Source organism: Loxodonta africana, chromosome 12 (assembly GCF_030014295.1).
Source record: "Loxodonta africana isolate mLoxAfr1 chromosome 12, mLoxAfr1.hap2, whole genome shotgun sequence".
In the NCBI taxonomy this organism is placed as follows: domain Eukaryota; kingdom Metazoa; phylum Chordata; class Mammalia; order Proboscidea; family Elephantidae; genus Loxodonta; species Loxodonta africana.
In genome coordinates, this window is record NC_087353.1 from 18,342,544 (window position 1) to 18,366,739 (window position 24,196).

Consider the following 24,196-nt stretch of genomic DNA (forward strand, 5'->3'; position numbering starts at 1 on the left):
ACTATTCCCCAGGGTCAAGATTGCCAGGATTTGAATTTCAGCTCTACGCTTACTGACTGTGTGACTCAGAATAAATCACCTCTCTGTGCGTCACTTTCCCCATCTGGAAAATGGGGGTGATAATGTTAATTGCAGTAATAATAATAATAGTAGTAGTAGTAACAGAGTTGTTGTGAGGATTAAGCATATGAAAAATGTTTAGAACAGTACCTGACATATAGAAAACACAGAATAAATGTTAGCTCTTATTACACTATCTTTACTATCATTTCCTATACATAACAAAGGAAAAACAACTGTGGCCCATATATTCTTGGGTTTTCCCAGAAACTCAATTGCCACATCCCTTTCATTATTTATAAATGCACAACAGTATTTAGAGATATAAAGGACTCTTTGGAGTAAAAGGGTCTAGGAATTCTTATTCAAATGACTTCTAGTTCTTATTCAGAAGAGTTCCTCAAGGTCCTTTCAAATTTAAGCTAAAACGAAATCCTTTAAATTAAGGATAAGCACCTCCAGATCCTCTATTTTTACCTACATATTATTGTTGTTGTGTGCTTTTGAGTTGATTCCAACTCATATAAAAAAAAAAAATTTTTTTTTCCCAACTCATAGCAACCCTATAAACAAAAACACACACACGCACACACACAAGCACAAAAAAAAAACCCATTGCCATTGAGTCGACTCCAACTCATAGCGACCTTATAGGACACAGTAAAATTGCCCCACAGGGTTTCCAAGGAGCAGCTGGTGGATTTGAAATGCTGACCTCTTGGGTAGCAGCCATAGTTCTTAACCACTGTGCCACCAGGGCTCTAGTATCTTCTAGTTTCTAATACAGCTAATCTGAATTTTCAACATAGATGACTACCATCTCTATTTTCAAAAAGCATTCTCAGAATTCTTAATTCAAAACTGAATTATCCCTTCTCCCAACACCCTCGCTGCTATGTATTTATTAAAAAAAAAAAAAAAAGAGGTAAGTAATTGCCTTTTTTTTTTTTTTAAAAGCTTGCCAACATTATTTGTCCAATCATTCTTCATTAGGTTATCATGGTTAGTCAATCAGAGTGGTGCTGACTGATATTAGCAGGTTTTACAATGTATCTGAGGCTTTCCACATCTGTAAAATCACACCTCATTTACTCTTCGCTGAGTGGTACTCATTAACATGTGCGGTTACATATGTTACAAGCATGGTGGCCTTCTCCAGGGACTGGTTCCTCCTGATAACATGTCCAAATCATGTGAGACTAAGTCTCCCAGTCCTCTCTTCCAAGGAGCACTCTGGCTGTCCTTCCAAGACAGACTTGTTCATTCTTCTGGAAATCGATGGTATATTGAATACTCTTCACCAACCGTAATTCAAAGGCATCAATTCTTCTCTGGTCTTCCTTACTTATTGTCCAGCTTTCACATGCAAATGAGGCGATTGAAAATATCACGGCTCAGGTCAGGTGCACCTTAGTCCTCAAGGTGATATCTTTGCTTTTGAATACTATTTTTTTTTTTTTTTAAAGACGTGTTTTGCAGCAGATTTGCTCAATGCACTTGAATTCCTGACTGCTGCTTCCATGGGCATTGATTGTAGGTCCAAGTACACATTTCAGTACACATTTCATTATTTCTGCATTTTGCTTCAGGTACACAGTATCATATGGTGGTAAATGGTTTCATTCCTATTGCGAAATTCACTTTGAAATCTTAAAATGCTCTTTCATTAAAGATGACTGTTGTTCTCAGTTGCCATCAGTTGATTCTGACTCAAGGTGACCCCCTGCATGCAGAGTAGAGCTGCTCTACAGGGTTTTCAACGCTATGACATTTTGGAAGCAGACCACCATGCCTGTCATCCAAGGTGCCTCTGAGTATGTTGGAATCACCCAGCTCAGCACTGATGGTATCCAACAGGCAAAAAACTGGTACAATACATACTGTATTACTTTATTTTGACTGTGCATTTTTACAGCTTAAGTTTAAAGATATAATTACAATGATAAATACTTTTTTTTTTTTTTTTTGTAGATGCTTTAGAAATCCTTAGAATAGAATTTGAAAATTAAGCTGAATTCCCCCAGAATGCCAGTTAACAATAATGCACTGTTCCTCCTCGGCGCTCAAATCTTATCTAGTACAATTTTTCGGGGGGTTCCTTTCCGTAGTAATTCATGAATTACTCTATTTATACAGAGGTTCTGCTAATATTTATAAGGTTTTCACTGGCTAATGCTTTTCAGAAGTAGACTGCCAGCTGAAAGCAAAGAATACTAGAAAGATGTTTACCTGTGTTTTATTGACTATGCAAAGGCATTTGACTGTGTGGAGCATAACAAATTATAGATAACATTGTGAAGAATGGGAATTCCAGAACACTTAATTGTGCTCATGAGGAACCTTTACATAGATCAAGAGGCAGTTGTTCGGACAAAACAAGGGGATACTGATTGGTTTAAAGTCAGGAAAGGTATGCATCAGGGTTGTATTCTTTCACCATACCTACTCAATCTGTATGCTGAGCAAATAATCCGAGAAGCTGGACTATATGAAGAAGAACGGGGCATCAGGATTGGAGGAAGACTCATTAACAACCTGCGTTATACAGATGACACAACCTTGCTTGCTGAAAAAGAAAAGGACTTGAAGCACTTACTAATGAAGATCAAAGACCACAGCCTTCAGTATGATTGCACCTCAACATAAAGAAAACAAAAATCCTCATGACTGGACCAATGAGCAACATCATGATAAACAGAGAAAAGATCAAAGTTGCTAAGGATTTCATTTTACTTGGATACACCATCAACAACCATGGAAGCTGCAGTCAAGAAATCAAAAGACGCATTGCATTGGGTAAATCTGCTGCAAAGGACCTCTTTAAAGTGTTGAAGAATAAAGATGTCACCTTGAAGACGAAGGTGCATCTGAACCAAGTCATGGTAGTTTCAATCATATCACATGCATGTGAAAGTTGGACAGTGAATAAGGAAGACCGAAGAAGAATTGAGGCCTTTGAATTGTGGTGTTGGTGAGGAATATTGAATATACCATGGACTGCCAAAAGAACGAACAAATCTGTCTTAGAAGTACAACCAGAATGATCCTTAGAAGCAAGGATGGCGAGACTGCAACTTACATACTTTGTATATGTTGTCAGGAGGGATCAGTCCCTGGAGAAGAACATCATGCTTGGCAAAGTACAGGGTCAGTGGAAAAGAGGAAGACCCTCAACGAGGTGGACTGACACAGTGGCTGCAACAATGAGCTCAAGCATAACAACGATTGTAAGGATGGCTCAGGACCGGGCAGCTTTCTGTTCTGTTGTGCATAGGGTCGCTATGGGTCGGAGGCAACTCGACGGCACCTTAAAACAACACTGCTGATATTCAGGCATATTGACTGTTTAATTAAGAGGCTGTGTTTGATGAAGGCCATTGGTATGTGAAAACAGCTTTGCATTACAATGTTTGAATTTAACAATTTCTGAAATGTGTACCAAAGACCAAGCTTAGCCAACACCATAGAAATAAGTAAAACTTGTTGCGTAATATATGCCAGGCACATAGTATCTCATTTAATCTTCACAAATGCTGAGAACTCTAATCAAGCATGAGGCCTAACCTTAGAAATAAATAAAATGAGCCTTTTCTATTTATCATAGTTGCTCTCTTAGGGCTACCTGATAAATAATAGCAACTAAGTTTACTGTGTGATGAAGAGGAACATGAGACCTGTTTTGTTCAATCATCTGCCCCATCTATTCTCCTAGTTCTCTGAAGCTTCTTGGAGCCCTGGTGGTGCAGCGGTTAAGAGCTCGGCTGCTAACCAGAAGGTTGGCAGTGCAAATCCACCAGCTGCTCCTTGGATATCCTATGGGGCAGTTCTACTCTGTCCTATAGGGTTGCTATGAGTTGGAATTGACAGCAATGGGCTTGGTTTTTGTTTTAGTGACTCTAAATGTGCCTTTTCTTTTCTATTCCCAATACTGTCACCCTAGTTAAGGTCCTTTCACTTCTCATCTAAGCAACTGTATTGTTTTAGAAACTCACCTCCATTACTTTGTTGATATGTTCAGTGTCCAGAAAGGAAACTATTTTATCTGTCTAAATGTCTTCTGTAACTCCCTGTGGCCTACAAAGTTATGAAGATAGATTGCCAGGTCCTGGCATTTAAGGTTACTATAACATAAACCCAATCTATTTTTTCAAAACTTTCATCCTTGAACTTGCTGACACATAAATGCTAGTCAAACTGGAATTCTCACTCTTAACAGGTGCTTTTATTATTTTATGGTTTTGCTTATGCATTTCCTTATCACCAAAATTTTATTTCCTTTCCTTTTCTCTCTTGTCCATTTGAGAAAGGGTTATCCATTCTTAAAGGCTACTTTCACATATTCTTTTCCCTGAAACATTTAAACTACCCATCCAGGGACTATTTTCTGCGTTTGAATTCTTTGTAACCATTTATTGTAGTGAGGTTGGAAATAACCTCAGTAGAGCAATAGGTAAACAGACTGCTATACACAGTGTGATGGAAACCATTAGATGGGAAAATGTGTATACTGAATGGAATAGCAGCTAATGTAAAGAATACCAAATATGTGTAATGCTGATGATAACTGGAGCATATTATTAGATAGGCATATTGACAAACTGAAGGTGTAAATTTGGAACCTTATAAATACTTTAATTCTTAATTATTGTTTACTATAAGTTTAGTAGATAGTAACTTGGAGATAAAATTATTAAATAATGTATTTAAAACAAGTTGTACTTCTGACAAACTGCTGACCTTCTGGTTAGCAGACAAACTCTTAACCACTGTGCCACGAGGGCTCCTTAGAACAACTAAAGAGGTCAAATTTAATAAATTTGACAACTGACTGGATATAGAAATCAAAAGGAGTCAAATTAGAATTCACAGTCTAGGTAACCAGGAAAAGTGTTGACCAATTGACTGAACTAAGGAAAAAGGAAGGAGAAGTACAGACCAAGCAACAATTCTTTTTTGGAGAAACTGGCTTAAGGTGCTGTCAGGACACTCGGGTGGAAATGTTTAAAAAAACAAAGCAAAAAAAACCCAAAACCCGTTGCTGTACACTCATAGCAACCCTATAGGACAGAGGAGAACTGCCTCATAGGGTTTCCAAGGAGCGCCTGGTGGATTCAAACTGCCGACTTTTTGGTTAGCAGCCATAGTATCTGACCACTAAGACACCAGGGTTTCTGGAAATGTTTAAAAGACAGTTGGAAATTGGAGGTTGAGCCAGGCTTGAAAGGAGAAATTTGTGGGTCATCTGAAAGGAGAAATTTGTGGGTCATTTAGTCACTAAAGTCAATGGCTTGCATAAATGGCTTACTGTACCAATAAAAATACTGTGGAAACAGAGTATATTTTATACCAAAAGGAATCTAGTCAGGATGGCCATATAATTTATTGTCCAAATGGGGACACTCCTGGGTGTGAAAGGGGGCAGTACCAACAACAGACATAACACACCTCATTTCTGGGACACTTTATTTTGGACAACTGCATACTGAAAAACAAATATAAATTATAAAACAGAAAATTTTATCTTTAATAATGTTCTAAGAATAGATGAAATTAAAGAGCTATAAGTATTCTGTGTCAATATTAAGCATGAATTAAGAAGCAAAAAACTGAATTCACATATATCTAAACTTACTCAAAGTAAGTACAACCTATTAAATATGTTCACAGAAAACAGGGAGCCATTCTCATGAACATTACAGAGTTTAAGAATTCAAAATACAACACTGGGCTGACGAGAGGAGCCAGAACTCTGCCACGGGCTCTGCCATACTCTGAAAAGAACTGTAAAGCTAAGTTTATGTGTTTGTAAAACAAAACACTACTGATTTTTTGTTTTTTAATTAGCAAAACCCAAATAATTTGTGACTGTTAAGATAAGGCCTTATTTCTACTTTTGCTTTCCTTGCTTTTAGTTCTCCTTCCATTTCTCCTACCTGCATTGTCCCCTACTCTGTCCTTACGGCGACTCAGCATGGAAAAGTTCTGCTCCCAGGCTCCTGCCTTTAGCTGATCCTATCAGTGCCCTGCTTCTTCCTCTGTAGAGTTCCTCTGCAAACAGCTGACTGTGCAGAGGGTATTTATTCCCTAAGTAGCAACTCCCCCAGGAGTCATTCAGAAGCCAACCATAATTATAGAACTATAGCAGTGCACTGTATCCAGTGACTTTATCAACCATCTTTACCAAAACGTGAACTTAAAAAAGGGCTTAAGTACATTTATGATTTATGTATTTCCCCGTATGTTTTACAAAAAAAAAAAACAAAAACTATAAACAAATGTTGAACTCATTGATATGCATGCTAAAATGTTAAAAAAAAAAAAAAACTCCACTTCCATGGAGTTGATTCCAACTCATTGCAACCCTGCAGGACAAAGGAGAGCTGTCCCTTTGGGTTTCCAAGGCTGTAATCTTTACTGAAGCAGACTGCCACATATTTCTCTCATGGAGCGGTTGGTGGGTTTGAACCATTGACCTTTAGGCTAGCAGGCAAGTGCTTAACCACTGCACAACCAGGGCTCCTATGCTAAAATGTGAGGGGTGAAATATACTCGTGTCTTCAACTAAATTTGAAATGTATTAAAAATAGATTGGATGGATACGTGGCAGGTAAATACATAAAAAGGCAAATATAACAATAATGATAACTACTACAGAATTTTGGTGGTTCTTCGTGGGTATTCAATGGACAATGCTTTTAAATTTTCTCTAAGTTTGAATTTTTTCAGAATAAAATGTTGGGGAAAAACTTTAATGTTAAAGTTCTATATTTTGAAAGCTAGAACAGAACAAGATATAAACAATGAAAAGAATGAAAAATAATGGGGCTGGCAGATATTAAACCAATGTGACAAATACACATAAAAACATGCTCATTTTTTGGTTGCATTATTTTTTGTTCTTATGGGTTGTTCTTTTAAACCAAACTGGAAAACTAAGAAAAAAAAATTACATCTAAATGGTGGTACAATGGTTAAGTGCTTGGCTGCTAACCAAAAAGTTGGTGGTCCACACCTACCAGGAATTCCACAGAAGAAAAGACCTGGCGATCTGCTCCTGTAAAGATTACAGCCTAGGAAGCCCTATGGGGCAGCTTTACGTCTTCTATATGGTCGCTTCAAGTTGAAATTGACTCAGTGGCACACATCAACAACAACAAAAGTAAAATGGCAGCACAGTATATTGAAAATAGCTTGAGACTAGGAGTCATTCAAAGTCACCCAATAGCCTTGAGCAGAACACATTTAAACTTTCTGTACTTCAATTTCCCTCCTTAGGGGATAATTCTCATAGAATTGGTTATGAATACCAAATGAAATAATTTATAAATTTTAAAAACCGACCATATTACCAAAATTGAGTCCAAAAATTCATTAAAGTAAAAAATAAAATGCTGTTCACATTTTTTTTTTATGTCAAAAATTCAACACGACCATTGACATTTACATCCTGGCAAAAAGGGTACATATTTAGTAAGCCTTTCTTTCTTTTCAATTTTTACTTTATCAAGGTAAACACGGTCAACATTCTAAAGTCAACATAAAAGTCAAATATGGTAGTATTATAAGGCATCTAATGAAATAATGAAAATCAGCAGACTCTCCCAAACGTCCAAACACTCAGTTCTGCTCTTCAAAGACAAGCACTTTCAATTCTTTTACCTGTATTTTTCTGTATTTACCTCCATAGTTTTTTTTTTTTTTTTATGCTCAAGCAGGTATGACTTGATTATAAATTTTAGATATTTCCTTTCTCTTATTGAGAATGAGGCTCTAACTCTCTTACACCACACCTCAAATCCCCTCCCATCATCTTTTAATATAATTGTACTATTGTTATGGATTGAATTGTGCCCCCCAAAATGCATGTCAACTTGGCTAGGCCATGATTCCCAGTATTGTGTGGTTGTTCTCCATTGTGCGGTGTGATAAAATTATCCTACATGTTATCAATCCTAATCTCTCTGATATTAATGAGGCAGGATTAGAGGCAGTTATGTTAATGAGGCAGGACACAATCTACAGGATTAGGTTGTATCTTGAGTCAATCTCTTTTGAGATATAAAAGAAAGAAACAGAGAGGAGAGGGACCTCATTATCACCAAGAAAGAAGAGCCAGGAGCGGAGCACGTCCTTTGGATGTGGGGGGTCCCTGTGTTGAGAACTTCCTAGACCCAGGGAAAGATTGATGCTAAGACACATGGAGATTTCCAAGGAATGCTGGGCCCACAGATGAGGAAAGGAGAAAAGGACCTTCCCCCAGAGCCAACAGAGAAAGCCTCGCCCTAGAGCTGGCACCCTGACTTTGGACTTCTAGCCTCCTAACTGTGAGAGAATAAATTTCTACTTGTTAAAGCCATCCACTCGTGGTATTTCTGTTACAGCAGCATTAGGTGACTAAGACAACTCTCCCATCTGTTTGGAGTCCCTGGGTGGAGCACACAGGTAGTGTGCTCTGGTGCTAACCAAAAGGGTGGAGGTTGGAGTCCACCCAAAGGAGCCTCAGAAGAAAAGTCTGATCATCTACTTCTGAAAAATCAGCCATCACAAACCCTATGGAGCACAGTTCTACTCTGACACTCACGGGGCTGCATGAGTTGGAATCCATTCAAGAGCAACTGGACCATTTATATCGTATCTGTTTAAATTAGTATTTAGTATTAGCATTATTATGACTACAGAAATGTAGTAATGTGCTATAATTATATCCACAACTTTTGTTTTTCTTGGATATCATTGTATCATTTATTCGTATGCCTAATTTTCTATTTAAACCTACCAACAGAACTGTAGAACTTTCCTCAGTATTATTTTGGCATGACCAAATAGTATCAATCAGTTCGTTGCTTCCCCTTTTTCCCTACCGTCATCCCTCCGTCTATTCTGATCTGGAATATTTGCTGCCTAAACCTGCTGTCCACCTCTCCTCCTTGTACTGCCTGTTTTGAAATTTTATTTTTTTATAAAAACTTTCCATTTCATCCAAGTTTTCAAATTCACAGGTCTGAAATTGTTTGCTGTATTCTCTAGTGAATTTCTAAATCTCTGTAGCCTCTCTCCCTCTTTTCACTCCTATATTATTTTTGCTTTTGTTCCTTTTTTACTTTATCTACCTTGCTAGATATTGTATTTTACTTTCTAAGAACCAACTTTTGGTTCACTGAATTTCTAAAGTAAGTCTAGCATAATGGTTAAGAACATCGGTTCTGGAATCTGACTATTCCTGCACTAACTAGCTGTGGAGCTTGGGTACGTCACTTAAACTCTCTGTGCCTCAGTTCCTTCATTTGTAAAAAGGGGGATAATGATATAAAACCTTCTCTAAATGGTAAAGGTGGCTCAGCATGTCTAGAATGTTTGTGCCAACAATACGGTTCATTCTTAACAGCTGCTTTCCTTCTGGAAGCCCACCATTTTGGTGTGTACTAAGCAGACAGTGCCTATGTGACCACCCCTCAATAAAAACTTGGGGTGCTGAGTCTCTTATAAGCGTCCCTGGTAGACAACATTTCACACGTATTGTCACAACTCACTGCCGGGGGAATTAAATGTGTCCTGTGCGACCTCCCTGGGAGAGTACTCTTAGAAGCGTGTGCCTGGTCTCCTCCAGACTTTACCCCATGCACTTTTTCCCTTTTTGTTGCAGTAAATCTTAGCTGTGAATACAACTATGTGCTAAGTCCTGTGAGTGTCCTTCTGATGAATCATCTTATTTGGAGGTGGTCTTGGGGATCCCAACACACAGAGGCCACTGTCTTTAAGATTAGCTGAGGAAACATAGGTATCCAATTAGACCAGGCTCAATCCATCCCTTAGGCATAAAACAGACAATTGTGTGGCAAGTCTGTAGTAGTCTGTCTAGTAAGAGGTACTGAATGAGAAACCTTCTTGAAAAATTAAGGCGTAGGAACTTTTGTCAAGAGCTGCCAAGGCTAATCAAAATGTGAATGGTTCTAAAGAGGCAACTACCGAGGTCACAGAATGGAATTTTGTTCCACTTCTAATTCTGAGTTAAATATACAGTCATTGTCATCTCTCCATGGTTGCTTCTGAAGAGGATGTGGTAAAGGAGAGAAGACATGAGGTCCAAGAAAGTCAAAGACTGTGCCTCCAAATTAGGAAAAATTTCCTACCTAATTCAGAAAAAGGAAAGCAAGAAGAATTCTTCTAGACAGATGGAGAAAATTATATCCCTGGTCCATGATCTTCCTATGTTCTCTTCTCAGAGTTACAGAGCTAATCTCTTATCAGTACAATACAGGAGTGTCAGTCAGTACATGAACTGAACCGTATCCTTTTACCTGGAGCATTTAACAGCAGGAATTTTAAGACTATACCTCTAATATCAGGGTCTCATTAGTTCCACCCATTTCATCATACAGGATGCAAGAGCTCTGAAGTATTTTATGTAAATTCTAATCTACACACAAATCCGCCAAAGTGGATCATGTTAAGAGTTTATGAATGAGAAAGTGACCTACTACGTAAGAAGGAGAACTGAAATCTGAGCCTAAGTTTGCCCACCCTCAAGGCTGATGCTCCTTCCACTTCAGCATGTTGCCTCCCATTTGAAGACTTTGCCCTCAGAAGTGTTCCTCTGCTTTCTGAAGCGCAGAAATAGGGTTGGTGTTGAACATGCGGATTTGACTAAACAAGTATCAGAGATTTTTAAAAAGAGGTTATTCCCACCTTCCTTCCTCTTTTAAATTTGCTTGTTAGTAGCAAAGGGAAGAAAGAAAGAATACATCCCCTTTGTCCACAGTATTTTCAAGCTTGGTCCTCTGACAATAACAGCAAAAATCTGGCTGGAGAACAGGGTACAGGTCTTCCCAAGAAGATGGCACAGGATGGATGGTGTATATATACAGTGGGGCTAAACCCCATCTAAGACGCTCCCCAGGCTATAGGCCTTTGTTCTAACAGGGGTGCTCCTTCAGTCTTTGAAGAAACCAGAGCTTAAATCTTTGATTCTGCATCCTGACTTCTAGCGTCTCCTATGGCTACAAGTCCATTCGCTGATGATGTATAAATACGAATATATAAATATCTATACTAAAAAAGCATATGTAAGTATGTACATAGGCATGTGTATGGGGCACGGTTGTGAGGGGAACACATTCAAATTTTAATAAAAATTCAACGCAGAGATGAAGCAGGAATTACTAAAATTTGATTTAGAACAAATATTTATTTCCTTTATATTTTTAATTGCCACTAATGTAGAACATATAACCGAATCACACTATTTTATTTTACTTTGGTCAATGAACTGACTATAAAATTAAGATACAACACTAAAGGAAAACAAGCACACTTTTTAATAGCCATAAGCAGAGTTAAATATGTTTCTCTATCTTACTTACAATTCCTTTCTCTTTTCTAGGAGAAGAGAAAGTTACGGCAGTATCTCAACCAAAAGGTTATTTGAACAGGACTTTTTTCCAGTGATGAAAAATTAATTTCAAAATTCTTACCATCATGAATTTCGTAAGCCAAACTAGTGATCTTCTGTGTAATTATCATCATTGGGCTGTGACAAAATAAAAAACACATGTTTTAAAAGAAGAAATTTAAAACAATAGTTACGAAATATGAAAAAGAGTTTATTTTGCTTACATGACTACAAAATCCTGAAATTTTTTTTTAAAAAAAGGACCTCTGAGGGATTTCAAAGAAATAACTCTTGAGCTACTGTTTGGGGAAGGTTCAGCAGACAGGGAGTCTGGGCCTTCTCTTTGCTTTAAGAAAAAAAGAAAAAGGCTCTATCCATAAAGTAAGCCACATTAGCCGGCGGCACAGTCCAAGCTCATCATCATGTGCAAAAGCGAGGCCCTGAGGTTAGAAGACCACATGGGGCGTTGGAAAAGGACCCTGATCTCCTAATTTTCACGAATTTTTTTTTTTTACTTCAACATACCATGCTGCCTTTTTCCTCAAGGCTGGGCTTAACAGTGAAATGTAAATTTCCTGGGAAAAGGTTGAAAATTAAAGGAATTTGGGTGAGAAATGTGAGAAGTGGAGAACAAACAGAATTAGGGAAAGAGGGAAGAAGTTTTAAAAAAAAAAAAAAGACAGACTTCCATCTCTCTAGGCTGAGAGCCAGACACCCAGAGGTTAGAGCTGGATGACGGACCACTGGAGGGCTCCACTTGATGAGATGATGTAACGCTTATAAATCAAGGCACATTTTAAAGAAAACTTTAAAATCATGTTACAAGTAAGAAAATGGCAATATTTTCCCGTATTTTTAAATCTCTGACGGAATGGATAACTTAGAAAGACAAAAGAAACGCATCTACGTGAGAAAACCATCAGGATATACTTTTATCCTTTAACTATTAGTTTAGAGACATTAATATTAAAGAACACTTAACCATAAGTTATTTGTTTAAAATTACAATAAAACCAGGAAAATCGTGTTTTACCTAAAGATAGAATGTGAGCTCTATACCTAGAAGCACTAGACATCTCATTTAATCCTCACTACAGCATGGAACAGGGGCCCTGGTGGTGCAGTGGTTAAGAGGTCAGCTGCTAACCAAAAGGCTGGCAGTTCAAACCCACCAGCGGCTCCTTAGAAACCCTATGGGGCAGTTTTAATGTGTCCTATGGGGTTGCTATGAGGCAGAATTGACTCAACAGAAATGGGTGTGGTTTGGTTTTGGTTATAGCATGGAACATAGCCCTGGTGGCACAGTGGTTAAAGCACTTGGCTGCTAACCAAAAGGTCAGTGGTTCTAACCGACCATATGCTCCGTGGGAAAATGATGTGGCAGTCTGCTTCCGTGAAGATTTACGGCCTTGGAAACCCTATGGGGCAGTACTACTTTGTCCTACAGGGTCGCTATGAACCGCAATCAACTCAGAATCGGCAACAGGTTTATAGTGTGAAACACGCAGAATCATTCCTGCTGTACAGATAAGGAAATGGTTACAGAAACACCCATCACACGGCCAGAGATCTGCAGGTCAGAGGTTTCAAATCCCAATCTGTCTAGTTCTAATCTTGTACTTTTCCACCAATATACAGCGCTCAGAGGATGAGATTTATTAGTTTCAACTGCCACTTTTTGCAAAACTTCAGCATCTTTAAAGATGTAAAGAAGATTTCTCCCACTGTCAGGATATGACATCAAGGGTTTGTTATAAACATTCTTACCAATGGAAATTAGACTCACAGACCTGGGCCTTTGACAATTTATAGCTCATTCTCCTCACCTAACAGACACGATCTCTCAAAACTGTCAGATGATGACTGTTCTTAAACTCAAATTTTTCTTAAGTTCCCTTAAAAGCCAATGATTACATTATACCACTCACTCTCAGGAAATTATTCCTCAGCCAACCTAATCCCCCAGGTTGCTTTGAAGAATACTCAGTTGCCATTTCTGTTTAGCAAGATATCCTTCATGCCTTTGAGGATTATAAACATGCCCTATAATTTCCATTTCCCTGGGAAAAAGAATCATAGTTTTTCTGACCTTGCCTCACAAATTCTAATTCTCTTCCTGGTTTAGCTCTCCAATGAATTATAAAATCCCGTTCAGTTCTAAATTCCAATTCCCATGTCACCTTAAGATGTAACAGAAGTCACTAATAAAATAATTATTAAATTTATTTTATAAACCCAATGACAGATTAACCTGTTATGTTCATACGTAGAAGGGGCTAAAAAATGCAAATATGTGTTTTAATTTTTTTATTGTAAAAATAGATCAACACATTTGCCATTTCAACATTGTTCAGGTATACTACTTAAAAAAAAAAAATACTACCTAGAGGTATCAATTACATTAGTCATACTGTGCAACCATTACCCATAACTGATGCCGAATTTCCCATCATCATAAATATAAACTCACTGCTTCCCAAACAATGGCTCCCTCGTCCCTCCTCACCCTGGTAACCACTAATAAACTTGGGTCTCTGCACATACGGCTGTTAAGTGAAATCATCCTTCTGTCCTTTTGTGATTGACTGATTTCACTCAGCATGTTTTCAAGCTCCACCCATGTTGTAGCATGTATCAGGACTTCATTTCTTTTTACGGCTGAGCAGTATTTCATTGTATGCATGTACATGCTGCTTATCCATTCGTTGATGGACATTTAGGTTTTTGCAACCTTTTGGCTATTGTGAATAGTGCTGCAACGAACACTGGCGTACATGTGTCTGCATCACTGGTTTCAAGTCAAATATGTGCTCTGTGAAGTATGCCCTTATTTTGTCCACTGGTGCCCCTCCGCCCCCATGCAATTTCTGTCCTATCATATGCCAAGGATGTAGGCTCTCTGTTAAAAGTGAGCTGGACTAGGAGAATGGGAGGCGTGCAGCTTGCATGGCTGAGTCCAAGAATTACGCTCCCTGGCAGCTATGGAAGGAGCCCTGGTGGTGCAGTGGTTAAAAGCTCAGCTGTGAACCAAAAGGTCGGCAGTTTGAGTCCACCAGCTGCTCCTTGGAAACCCTATGGGCCAGTTCTACTCTGTCCTATAGGGTCACTATAAATAGGAACAGACTTGACGGCAACGTGTTTGGTTTTTGGCTTAACAGGTACAGAAAGAAGGCAGAGGGCCGATTTGAATGTTCCAGAAGAAAAAAAGGAATAGATCTCATTCAAAAAAATCTCTTATCACATTTCAGTATATTGAGGTTCTTTTAAAATACAAACACTTCCTGAAGGGTTAGGCCTCATTTAACATAAATTTAATCAGGAGACTAGATCAATAACTATCTAAAAACAGGAACTGGATCTCTTTTCAGAAGAAATGAGAATAAATACCCAGGGGTGGGGCCACAGGAGCAGGGATGGCTGGAGGAGGGTTTAGAACAGAACAGGGAGAAGTGATAAGTCAAACGTCATCTACCTTACAGTTTTGCCTAAGACCTTGGTGGCAGCTGTAGGTCTCAGAAAATTATTTTCATATATTAATATATATTTGAGCTAAAATACCAGGACAGATTTAGAAGACCACTGGTTTCAACTTCCTTATCTTGCACAAGACTGAACTGGAAAGGAGAGAGGAAGAACGTGGGGGAAAAAACCTTTATCTATCCAACATTCCTGTCCCATTCCTGTTGCTGTTAAGTCAATTCCGACTCATAGTGACCCTGTAAGATAGAGTAGAACTGCTCCACAGGGTTTCCAAAGAGCAGCTGGTGGATTCAAACCGCCAACCTTTTGGTTAGCAGCCAAGCTCTTAATCGCTGGGCCACCAGGGAGTGCATATACTCATGTAATTCTTCTCTACCCAGCTTTGGTGTTGTGACCTAGGAGTAGTTTGGAGGTAGTCAGTCCAGGGCTAGTAAGGATTCTCAAGGAACCAGGCTCCTTCGAGCTCCACTATCCATAAGCCCCCTCCAGTATGAAGTCTTCATATTTTAAAATATAAAGAATTTCAGTAGTGGATATGATATAGATAAAAAATATTTTTATGCACTTAATTCTGTAGGCAGAAGTACAAACCAACCTACAATTCTGCTACCAACTCTTCCCACTGAATGGACAATTTGGTTTTGTTCAGTTTGTAGCCATAAGGTATTTCCTCATATATGAGTGGAGCCCTGGTGATATACTGGTTAAAAGCTCAGGCTGCTAACAGAAAGGTCGGCAGTAAAATCCACCATATGTATGAATACATGGCTATATCTAAAGTGAGACAGCAGATATATACTACCAGCGGCACCCTGCTAAGAATGTATAAAGATACAGAATAAAACTGTTCAAAATAAATTCATCAACAGATAATACGAAAAAACACTTACTGAAGTAAAGAAGTGAAACACTCTAGGCTTTGTGAAACAAAAGTAAGGGATGAAAAGGCTAAAACATATACTTATACCCATTTTTTTTCTCTAAGAGTGAGAGTAGTAGGATTTGGTTCTATCCCAAAACTCAACTGTGGTTAAACATTATTAAAGTATGAGTGCTAAAAAGAAAAATCGTTTTCTTTTTTACCATACTTTAGATGAAGGTTTACAGAGCAAATCAGTTTCTCATTAAACAATTAATACACATATTGTTCTGTGACACTGGTTGCCAAACCCACGATGTGTCAACACTCTCCCTTCTCGACCTTGAGTTCCCCATTACCAGCTTTCCTGTCCCCTCCTGCCTTCTCATCTTTGCCCTGAGCTGGTGTGCCTCTTTAGCCTTGTTTTGTTTATGGGCCTTTCTAATCTCTGGTGAAGGGTGAACCTCAGGAGTAACTTCGGTACTGAGTTAAAAGGGAGTCCGGGTGCCATACTCTCAGGGTTTCTCCAGTCTCTGTCAGACTAGAAAGTCTAGTCTTTTTTTGTGAGTTAGAATTTTGTTCTATATTTTTCTCTAGCTCTAAGGCACTTTGTTACAGCAGTCAGTGGTGGTAGCTGGACACTATCTAGTTGTGCTGGATTCAATCTGGTGGAGGCTGTGGTAGTTGTGATCCATTAGTTCTTTGGAGTAATCTTTTCCTTGTGTCTGGTTTTCTTCATTCTCCCTTACTTCAGATGGGGTGAGGCCAGTGGAGTATCTTAGATGGCCGCTAACAAGCTTTTTTTGGTTTTTTGTTTAATTTTTATTGTTCTTTAAGTTTACAAATCAAGTCTCTCATTCAAAAATTTATAAACACCTTGCTATACACTCCTAGTTGTTCTCCTCCCAATTGAGACAGCACACTCCTTCCCCTCTACTCTCTATTTTCACATCCATTTGGCCAGCTTCTGACCTTCTCTGCCCTCTGATCTGTTCTCCAGACAGGAGCTGCCCACATAGTCTCATGTGTCTACTTGATCCAAGAAGCTCACTCCTCACCAGTATCATTTTATATCCCATGGTTCAGTCCAAGCCCTGTCTCAAGAGTTGGCTTTGGGAATGGTTCCTGTCTTGGGCTAACAGAAGGTCTGGGGACCATGACCTCTGGGGTCTTTCTAGCCTCAGTCAGACCATTAAGTCTGGTCTTTCTCTGGGAATTTGAGGGTTTTTTTTTTATCCTACTGCTCTCCTGCTCCCTCAGGGGTTCTCTGTTGTGTTCCCTGTCAGGGCAGTCATTGGTTGTAGCCAGGCACCATCTAGTTGTTCTGGTCTCAGGCTGATATAGTCTCTGCTTTATGTGGCCCTTTCTGTCTCTTGGGCTCCTGATTACCTTGTGTCTTTGGTGTTCTTCATTCTCCTTTGATCCAGGTGGGTTGAGACCCATTGATGCATCTTAGATGGCCGCTTGCTAGTGTTTAAGACCCCAGGCGCCACTCTCCAAAGTGGGATGCAGAATGTTTTCTTAATAGATTTTATTATACCCATTGACCTAGATGTCCCCTGAAACCATGGTCCCTAAACCCCCGCCCCTGCTACCCTGACCTTCAAAGCATTCGGTTTATTCAGGAAACTTCTTTGCTTTTGGTTTAGTCCAGTTGTGCTGACCTCTCCTGTATTGTGTGTTGTCTTTCCCCTCACCTAAAAGGCTCACAAGCTTTTAAGACCCCAGATGCTACTCTCCAAAGTAGGATGTAGAACATTTTCTTTATAAACTATGTTGTGCCAACTGAGCTAGACCATGGTCCTTAGCCCTTAAGCCCAGTAATTTGGTCCCTCACGGAGTTTGGATGTATCTATAAAGATTCCATGACCTTGCCTTGGTCAAGTTGTGTTCACTGTCTTAGTATTGTGAAGTGCCTTACCCTTCACCAAAATTACCACTTATCTATTGTCTAGTGTTTTTCCCTCTCTACCCCACCCCTCCCTAGTAGCCATCAAAAATTGTTTCTTTCTATGTGTAAACCTTTTCATGACTTTTTATAATAGTGGTCTCATACAGTATTTGTACTTTTGTGATTGACTTATTTCACTCAGCATAATGCCCTCCAGATTCATCCATGCTGTGAGATGTTTCACAGATTCATCATTGTTCTTTATTGTTATGCATACCCATGTTTACTGCAGCATTATTCACAGCAGCAAAAAAATATGGAAACAACCTAAGTGTCCATCAACAGATGAATTGGTAAACAAACTATGGTACATACACACAATGGAATACAATACAACAAATCACTTTCTTGATTGTTCCACTATCTCTGGGAGACACTGGTCTCTAAGAAACTGTTAAACCCAAATGATGTCTGTATGTTAATGCTACAAAGCAACTACAAGCACCTACTAGTAAAAGGTCAATTTGCTACCTAGATACAAGTTACCAAACAACAGAGATAAACTGTTAATTCTCCACTCAGTCATCTTTTACTATACACCACTCTTTCATTCACATTCTTAGCAGAGTATCATTGGTACTCTTCCATCCACAAACAGCAGGACCCACTGAAACCAAACAAACCCCACTTACCTAATATCAAGGAGTCTCTGGGTGGTACAAACGGTTAACACGCTTGGCTACTAACCAAAAGGCTGGAGGTTCAAGTCCACCCAGAGGCACTTTGGAAGAAAGGCTTGGCAATCTACTTCTGAAAAATCTGCCACTGAAAACCCTCTGGAGCCCAATTCTACTCTGACACACATGGGGTCTCCGTGAGTAAAAACTGACTCTATGGCAACTGATACTAGTACCTAATACCAAATGAATGCACAGTGAGAGACAATTACAATTATCTTACAAACCTCCAATTAACCAGGTGTTGTTACAGGTGCTGGAGCCCTGGTGGCACAGTGGTTAGGAGCTACGGCCGCTAACCAAAAGGTCGGCAGTTTGAATCCACCAGCTGCTCCTTGGAAACCAATCTACCAGCGGCTCCTTGGAAACCATATGGGGCAGTTCTACTCTGTCCTATAGGGTAGCTATGAGTAGGAATCAACTCAATGGCAACGGGTTACGGTTTTCTTTTTTTGTTACAGGTGCTGCAGATACAGCCATGAACAAGGAACAAAGTCCTTGCTGTCAAGAAACTTTTTTATTGTATTGGAGATGACAATATATAAACAAATATTGTATTTTAGATGTTGCTAAGTGCTGTGCAGAAAAATGAAGCAGGGTAAGGGAGACAGGGAGTGCCAGGATACTGGTAAGAACTGGCCTCATTTGCAAAATGACATTTAAACAGAGAACTTAAGCTAGGGAGTGAACCATGTGGATGTCTAGGGAAAGAATGTTCCAGGCAGAGAGAAAGCAAGTTCAACAGTCGTTAGGTAGAAGTGTGGTTGGCAAGTCTAAGATAGGCTAGGAGGCTAATGTGACTGAAATGAAATAACAAGGAGGACAGGAACATAAGGTGAAGACAGACGGGTAGCAGGAGGTCAGGTCTAGTAGGTTTTGTTGGGCTCTATGAAGACACTGACTTTAATCTGAGTAAGGTGGGAAACTACTGGAAGGTTTTAGGCAGAGAAGTGACTTGTTTTTAAATGGATATATTCTAGCTGTTGGGTTGGAAAAAGACTGTGGGGTACCAGGGGTGGGAATAAGAAAGCTAGCTATAGACAAGAGGGATGGTGACTTGACCAAGGCAATAGTAATACAGATGGTTAGAAGTAGATTCTAGTTGTGTTTTGAAGGTAAAGACAACAGGATTTGATAACGGATTAGATGCAGGGCTTGAGGCCTCATACCACCAAGGTTTTTGACTAGAGCAGATAACTAGAAGGATGGAGATGATTGAAAGAGAAAAATGAAGGAGGAAAAGGTTTGGGGGCAGGGAAGGGAAATCAGGAGTTCAATTTTAGGCAGTATTCAGTGCGAAATGCCTATTAGACATCCAAGTTGAGATGTACTGAGTAGGCAGTTGACTATAGGATTCAGAAAATTCAGCTTAAATCCCAGGTATACTACTTATCAACTCTGTAAGAATAGGGAAGGTATTTAATCAGTCTCAATCTCAAACTCAGTTTACTTATTTACACAGTGGGGATAATAACGGTACTATGTGGATTAAATAAAATGTCAATGTGAAAAATACCTTAACCAGTATCTGAGACACAGTGGATGTTTGATAAAAGCTGGTTCCCTTTTCCTCACATTCATGTCTTCATTTAATAAATACTGGAATTGCTACTAAACATAAGATATTGAAGAGATACAATAACTGAGAATTGCTGTTTCTAAAGGAGCTTTCTCTCAAGAGTAGTAAACAGGTATGTGAATAATTATATTTAAAAAGTGTTAAGTGCCAAATGGATAGTCAAAGAAATGTGTAGAAAGACGAATGATTACTTCAAACTGAGAGAAGTAAGGAAAAACATCTCAAATGAAAGGGTTGTTTATGATTGGGGAGGTTTGGAAATGCAAGTATGGTTGGGAAGGACAAGCAGAGAGAATCACAGGAGCAAAAGTACAAAGATACGAACGCAGTTACATAGGATGGCAGCACTTGATGACTGAAGAGAAAGAATAGGGGAGATATGGCTGAAAAGCTAGAGAGTGGACATACCACAGAGCGCTTCAAAGACCAGGAGAGAGGACCAATTTTTTAGAGTATTAAGAAAGCACTGCACATTTTTAATATCATTATACCACACTGCTTTGTGAACATACATAAAGCCAGGGGAAAAGGCTTGGGTAGGCTAAAGAGCAGACAAACTACACTATAACAGATCCATGTTTGTTTACCTTGAATTACATTAGTAGTTGCCTAGAGAGAATGGTTCACCTAACCAAAAGTAGGTCAGGGTGTTGGAGGCATTCCCACAGAATGAAATAGGATAAACAGAACACCAGTGTGTAGACAGCAGTTGAGTAATTTACACCAACCCTATTTACAACAGAGTGGGCACAATGTGAGAGAAGGATTATGAAGAGCAGTAAGGGGCCTTCTATGACTCATTTCATAGAGTACAAAAAGATGTCTAAAATTAGACTAGACTTCAATGAGACATTCTAAAGAAGAGTGATGAAAATGACAATCACATCTGTAGCTTTCAGACCAACTGGTCTATCATTTCTTATACACAAAAGGTCAGTCACCTTCAAAAGAACCCAGCTCAGCCTCTATGCACCTGGCAAAACGCATAGCACGTGCATACGTGTTGTGCGTTAGCTGAATGGACACACAAGAGTAACTAGTAATAAAACATTTACTAAGAATCTGATACTATACTAGTTCTAAAAACATATTCTTGTATTTATCTACGGTTTGATGGAAAATTCTTTCACTGATACCTTTTTTTGGTGGATAAATGAAGCTATCCTTTAGGCACTATAAATGTCAATATATTTCAATCAGAATTCATTACCTGCCTGCCCCAAAAAAGTGTTCTTGTTCCATCTAAGGAGCCCTGGTGGTGCAGTAATTAAAACACTCAGCTGCTAACCGAAAGGTCATTGGTTCGAACCCATCAACAGCTCCACCGGAGAAAGATGAAGCACTCTGCTTCTGTAAAGATTTGCCCTGTGGGACAATTCTACTTTGTTAGGAACTGACTCAACACCAAGAGGTTTGGTTTTTTGTTGTTGTTTTTTTTTTTTTGGCTGCTTCCAACTAAAATTTATTTCTCTCTATAGGGTCGCTATGAGTCGGAATCAACTCGACAGCACTGAGTTTGTTTTTTTTTTTTCTATGAGGCCAGAACTTAACTTTCGTTTTTATTTCCAAATGTCCCAATTGTCCCAATACCATTTACTAAATAACTGAGTCAGCCTCTCCCCACTGACTTATTATCTCACTATTTTTATTCTGCCACCACCTGTCTGTCAGCTTGTTGTACTGTGGTGGCTTGTGTGTTGCTACCAATGATCTCGAAGATAGCGCAGGATAGGGCAACATTTCATTCCGTTGTATGTGAGAGTGCCATGAGTTGGAGCTGACTCAACAGCAACTAATAACAATATTGTTTTTCTGTGTATTTATTTCTCAGAGACCTATGGGTCTATATCTAGGTCCTCTATCCTAATTTCCTTGATTGGTTTATTCCTATGTCAGTCCCATGATATTTATTGGCTGCTACTTTACAGACAGTATGTTTTCATATCGAATTCACTACTCTCAAGCATTTATTCTTCTAGATAAACTTTTCAATCAATTTTATCTATTTCCCCCCAAACTCTCAACTTGAATTGCATTATACTTACAGATTACCTTGAAGGAAATTAACCTTATTATAATATTGAATTTTACTATTTGAATAAACAGTATGTTTCTCCAGTTAGTTTTCCATTACGTTCTATAGTGAAGTTTTTGTAGTTTTCTACACAGACGTCCAGTACATTTCTTTTTACATGCACTCCCAAACGCAATTCCTAGTTTTTATTACTTTCTGAGATTAGGGTTTTTTTTTTCTATTTTACTTTCTAATTAGTTAAACTGGCATGTAGGAACACTAAGTTTTTTTTTTTTTTCTTTTATATTTCTTGGGGGGCCATGAAAGCCAACACTTTCAGTTCAACTTTTCTGCAAATAGGAGCTTCTGTTAAAAGTCGAGTCCTTCTTACCTAACCAACATTTTAAATGTATCTTGAACCTAACTGAACAATTTTTATATATATGGAATACCAGTTTTTCCGCACTTTATCAAGTAAAATGACCCCATATCAAAGAAGATCTCACACTGATTGCTTCTAAGAGGCTGGGTTCCACGTGTTATGTTTTCTATCTTTAGAGCAATGGGGCAGCTCAGCACAAAGGACAGTCACTTTATTCAACTCTACTTTCTTCAGCCACCCAACATTTTGAATAGCTACTACATTTACCCTAATTAGTCAAGTTAGAATCTTTTCCACTTACGTATTACAACACCCCCAAGAGTTTCAAATGCCTGAACACTTCATTAAGAGAAAAGCCTACCTTTACATGGCTGTTGGCTCTCCTGCGCCCATTACAAAACAAAACAAAAGGAATTCTTCAGCTTAAGTCTGCCATGTTGGTCTTCTTTAGCTAAGCCAACTCTATGTCCAATCTTTATCAGTTTATGGATTATGGTTGTGGGGTTAAGGACCTAGTTTTACCCTACATAAGACGGCCTTTGTCCTTAAGCTTGGGAGAAATAACCCTTGGAGTATCTGCAGTGCCTCGATCTGGGACTTCCATGCCACACCTGAGAATCTGTGCTGTGAATGCGGGCTGGCCAGATCAGAAAAGACTCTCCTGGGACGCCAATGTTAACCTGCCTCAGGAGGCATGATTTAGCTCATCACGTAGGACTGGCCTCTCAAATCACTGAACACTAAGGCTCAGAGAGTTTCCTGGTTAACAAGAACATCTGCTCTCAGGAGGGTAGGTCCCTTGGGACATGGAATCTTTGTGTTGGGAACCCTCCTAGACCTCACCCTATGTGTCTCTTCGTTTGTATCCTTTCTGGCTATAATTAAATCTGTAGTCGTAAGTATGGTGTACTCTCCATGAATCCTGTGAATTACCATGAATCCTGTGAATTACTGAACCCAAAAGGGTCAGTAGCAGCCAGCAGGTCAGAAGGGGTAACATGTGGACCCCCAAGCTTGCAGCCGGCATCCTGAAGGGGCAGTGGGAAACCAGCCCTGAATTTGTATTCAGCAGATCGGAAGGCTGGGGTATCCTATGGAATCCCCAAGCTTATAGCTGGCATCTGCCTATTTGGTAGTCTGAAGGACAGTGAGTGTCCTTTTAACCTGTCAGCTTTGACGTAGCTCCAGGTGTCTAGAGTCAGAGAGTGTCACAGGGGCAACTAGATGACGAGGAGGATGGAGAAATGGGAATATCAGGAATGGATCACTTCCATCCACATTTCAGAGGCTGGATTCATGCTGATCCATACTGAGAAATGGTCAAATGTTTTCTCATAACTGACAAAAATTATACTTTAAATTTGGGAGCTTTATAACTAGGTTGTCAGGTTCTTGACAGTGCTGTTATTTTTCCTTTACATACTTAAACATTTAAAATTAAATTTAAATATTTAAATTAAAATTAAGAAAATACTTAAAATAACGTCACATAAAGCTGTTTCTGAACATGCATTTTGCTTTTAATGTAAACTGGCCTTTAGTTTGTGGAGCTGTGAAACTAGTCTTTTCTCACAGAACGAGAACACAATTGATGCACAGGCATGGTCTCTCTCTGCTCACTAAGTGCCCAATCAACTTAATGAAGAAGAGTCCAAAGGCTGTGATGGGGGTGGAGCCACAAGAAAGGAGGAGCCTGGTTCCCCAAGTGACTGTGTGCAGCAGAGGATCCCCCCGCAAGTGGACTGGAATGAGAAATAAATCTGCGTTATGTTAAGCTACTGAAATTATGTTGCAGTGATTGTTGT

At 39.1% G+C, this 24,196-nt stretch overlaps 1 protein-coding gene across 3 annotated transcripts in view; it reads right to left on the bottom strand.

The window, feature by feature from the left end:
* The window catches only part of MBOAT2 (membrane bound O-acyltransferase domain containing 2), a 183,057-nt gene that overhangs the window by 35,521 nt on the left and 123,340 nt on the right, over positions 1–24,196 (bottom strand). For all 3 annotated transcript variants that reach the window (XM_064295007.1, XM_064295008.1, XM_064295009.1), the window contains exon 5: positions 11,532–11,587. In XM_064295007.1, the coding sequence (XP_064151077.1) occupies positions 11,532–11,587 (56 nt within the window). The remainder of the gene's footprint in view (positions 1–11,531; positions 11,588–24,196) is intronic.